At 51.2% G+C, this 3,282-nt stretch overlaps 1 protein-coding gene across 1 annotated transcript in view; it reads right to left on the reverse strand.

Annotated features, from left to right (window-relative positions):
• The window catches only part of CCT7 (chaperonin containing TCP1 subunit 7), a 9,030-nt gene that overhangs the window by 4,927 nt on the left and 821 nt on the right, over positions 1-3,282 (reverse strand). Inside the window, exons 2-3 of the mRNA XM_029963715.1 lie at positions 1,694-1,847; positions 278-417 (exon numbers count right to left, since the gene is read on the reverse strand). Coding sequence (XP_029819575.1) covers positions 278-417; positions 1,694-1,847 — 294 coding nt within the window. The remainder of the gene's footprint in view (positions 1-277; positions 418-1,693; positions 1,848-3,282) is intronic.

The raw sequence follows: 3,282 nt of genomic DNA on the forward strand, positions 1-3,282 counted from the left end.
GGATTGACACCAGGGATTGCCCCAGCCCAGATGCAGCACCAGCACTTGGTCTTAGACTAAAAAGAGCTGGGTTTAGACTACATCCCATGTGGGGTGAACTCCCATTTCCCAGTCTCCTCTCCTCATAAAACACGAACTTCATCTTTGAAGTTCCCAAACCACCCATCAGATCCGGGCCAAAGAGCTCAAAACATTCGAAAGTTATCCCAAAAGAGAGGGGATCAAGAGAGAAACCAGGATAAATCCCAGCACTCCATGAGCAATTCCCAAAGCCCACAGGCTCCCGAGCACAGCCAGGCTCCCCTCCCACCTCTGCATCCTGGGATTTGGCAATGTCCACCAAGGTCTTGGCGGCCGGATGGACGACGTCGAGGAGCTTCAGGATGGTGGCACCATCGTTGGAGATCGTGGCTTTGCCTGGGATTGATGGAGAAAAGGAAGTCAAGCTTCACCACCAGGATAAAACCCTGGGCCCTGTGCCTCAGGGGGTCTCAGCAGGTTCCTCTGTTCCATCTCCATAATGTCTCCTCAGCCCATTTTTGGAGCAGATTCAGGTTCAGAGTGTGAAACAACTCCCCACACCAATTAAGAGGGGCTTAGATTTCTCTCTGATTTCTCAGCAGCCTCCCCAGACAGATAAAAACATATTCTGGCCTGACACTCATGTGAAAAAAAGTCTAGAAATCATACCAGTTATTAGATAAATTTAAATCCAATTACCCTTTTTAATTTCATTATTACAGTTCCTATTTGTAATAACTCTTTAAAGACAATAGTAAGACTTTCCACCCCACCCCTGAGTAAACAAAAATAACACACAATAATTAGTTTGGTGACGTCATACAAGTCTTTTCAGAGCGAGTATGAGTCTCACCCCTAAATCACACTCCAAAAAGAGATTAAAAATCAACCCAGTAACACCCACTGAGCTCTCAATGAGCCTCACTTAAAACATAAATAAATAGAGATGGCCACAAACACCTGAAGGCCAGGTTCAAGACACCCTGTTTTTCCTTTCTGACATGGATTTTCTCATATCCAGTCCCACTAACTCTGGATTTACCCAATCTCACCCCAGGGCCTCCTCACTCTAACAGCCAAGAATTCCTTCCCAACATCCCACTCAAATCTCCCCTTCTTCAGCTTAATCCATTCCCCCTTGTCCTGTCCCTCCATGCCTTGTCCCCAGTCCCTCTCCAGCTCTCCTGGAGCCCCTTTAGGCCCTGCCAGGGGCTCTCAGCTCTCCCTGGAGCCTTCTCTTCTCCAGGGGAACCCCCCCAGCTCTCCCAGCCTGGCTCCAGAGCAGAGGGGCTCCAGCTCCTTGGAGCATCAGAAGCTGAGCTTTGAGCAACATGAAGACAATTCTGAACATCTGGAATTGCGATGGAAGGTCTGGAATTGTGCTGGAAGGTCTCCCTGGAGCCTTCCCTTCTCCAGAGCCCCAGCTTTGCACACAGCAAACAGGGAATTCCTCAGGTTGGTCTGACAATTATCCTTCATTCCACAGCACATGTCACAGTGTTAAAGTGACACCGAGACAGAAACTGAACCTCTGCTGGGAGAGTCAAGTTTAGTACAAGGTCAAGAAGCTGAAACTTTCATATATGCAAATGCTGGGATTAATTGATAAGAGGATATGAGTAAAGAGGCTGCTCTGGGAGGTGATTCCCAGGTCCCTTTCCCACATCCTTACCCCGGTCATCCACGATGAGCTTGTCCATGCCCCGCGGCCCCAGCGTGGTGCGCACGGCCTCGGCGATCACCTGGCAGGCATTGATGTTGCTGACCAGCTGGGGGATCCCCTGGGAGGTGTCCGTGCCCTCCTTCAGCAGGATAACCGGAGTGGGCTGAGGAGAGAACCCGTGGCAGAGCCGTCACTCCCATCCCAACGACCCGGAGCAAACTCCTCACACAGCCCACAGCTCATCCAGGACCAAGAGCAAACCCTACAGAGTCCTTAAGAGTTCCTCTGCTTTCCCCTTCCCACTGTGTTGGGAATTCACCCAACTGCTTCCACTCTGGCCCAAAAATAAGGGGGGGAAGGGGTTTGGTGGTGTTGTGCTCAGCGAGGTTCTGATTCTGATGCTAGAGTTGGAGAAGACAGAACGTGGAATTCTTACTGAGACAGCAAGGAACTGAACAAATTTAGGTGGTGGAAAGGGGTTCACCTGGAGAAGAAAAGGCTCCAGGGAGACCTGGGAGCCCCTTGAAGGGCCTAAAGGGGCTCCAGGAGAGCTGGAGAGGGACTGGGGACAAGGGATGGAAGGACAGGACAAGGGGAATGGCTTCTCAGTGACAGAGGGCAGGGCTAGATGGGATATTGGGAAGGAATTCCTGGCTGTGAGGGTGGGAAGGCCTGGCACAGGTTGGGCAGAGAAGGGNTAGATGGGATATTGGGAAGGAATTCCTGACTGTGAGGGTGTTGAGGCCCTGTCCCAGGTTGGGCAAAGCAGCTGTGGCTGCCCCTGGATCCCTGGAAGTGTCCAAGGCCAGGTTGGAAGGGGCTTGGAGCAACCTGGGCTAGTGGAAGGTGTCCCTGCCCATGGCAGGGGGTGGAAGTAAATGGTCTTTAAGGTCCCTTCCAATCCAAACTATTCCATGAACTGTCTCACAGAGCCCAGACAAAGACTGAACAGAGCCAAAATTGGGGAGGTACGAGTTTGGAATAGAGAGGGAAACTAAATGATGGTTGTAACAAGAATAAAAAACACAAGGAGCTACAGGAAAGAGTCTTTACGATGGATCTGGAGGGACTCAATGATCCCTTAAGAGAGTCTGGAGCACCTCTCTGATGAGGAGAGATGGACTTGGTTAGTCTGGAGAAGGCTGAAAGGGGACCTCATTAATCCATGTAAATATCTCCAAGGGGTGTCAGAGGATGGTCCCAGACTCGTTTTGGTGGTGCCCAGCAACAGAACATAAACTAAAACACATCAAGTTCCACCTTAACATGAAAAAGAACTTTCCATGGAGGTGGCAGAGCCTTGGAACAGCTGCCCAGGGAGGGTGTGGAGTCTCCCCCTCTGGAGACATCCCAAACCCACGTGGATGAGTTCCTGGGTCACCTGCTCCAGGCGACCCTGCCTGGGCAGTGGGGTTGGACTGGGGGATCTCCGGAAGTCCCTTCCAACACTATTCTGCAATCCCTAAATCCCGGGGAAGGCTTTGTGGACGGAAAAGCACGGAGCTCCTCCACACCCGCCCGAGCAGCGATCTCAATGGAAAAAAAGGAACTGTTTATCCCCGGGAGAAACGAGGGTAAAGGCACAAAAAACCGAAGGG

This window comes from Manacus vitellinus, unplaced genomic scaffold (genome assembly GCF_001715985.3).
Source record: "Manacus vitellinus isolate BGI_N305 unplaced genomic scaffold, ASM171598v3 scaffold_61_pilon, whole genome shotgun sequence".
Lineage (NCBI taxonomy): Eukaryota > Metazoa > Chordata > Aves > Passeriformes > Pipridae > Manacus > Manacus vitellinus.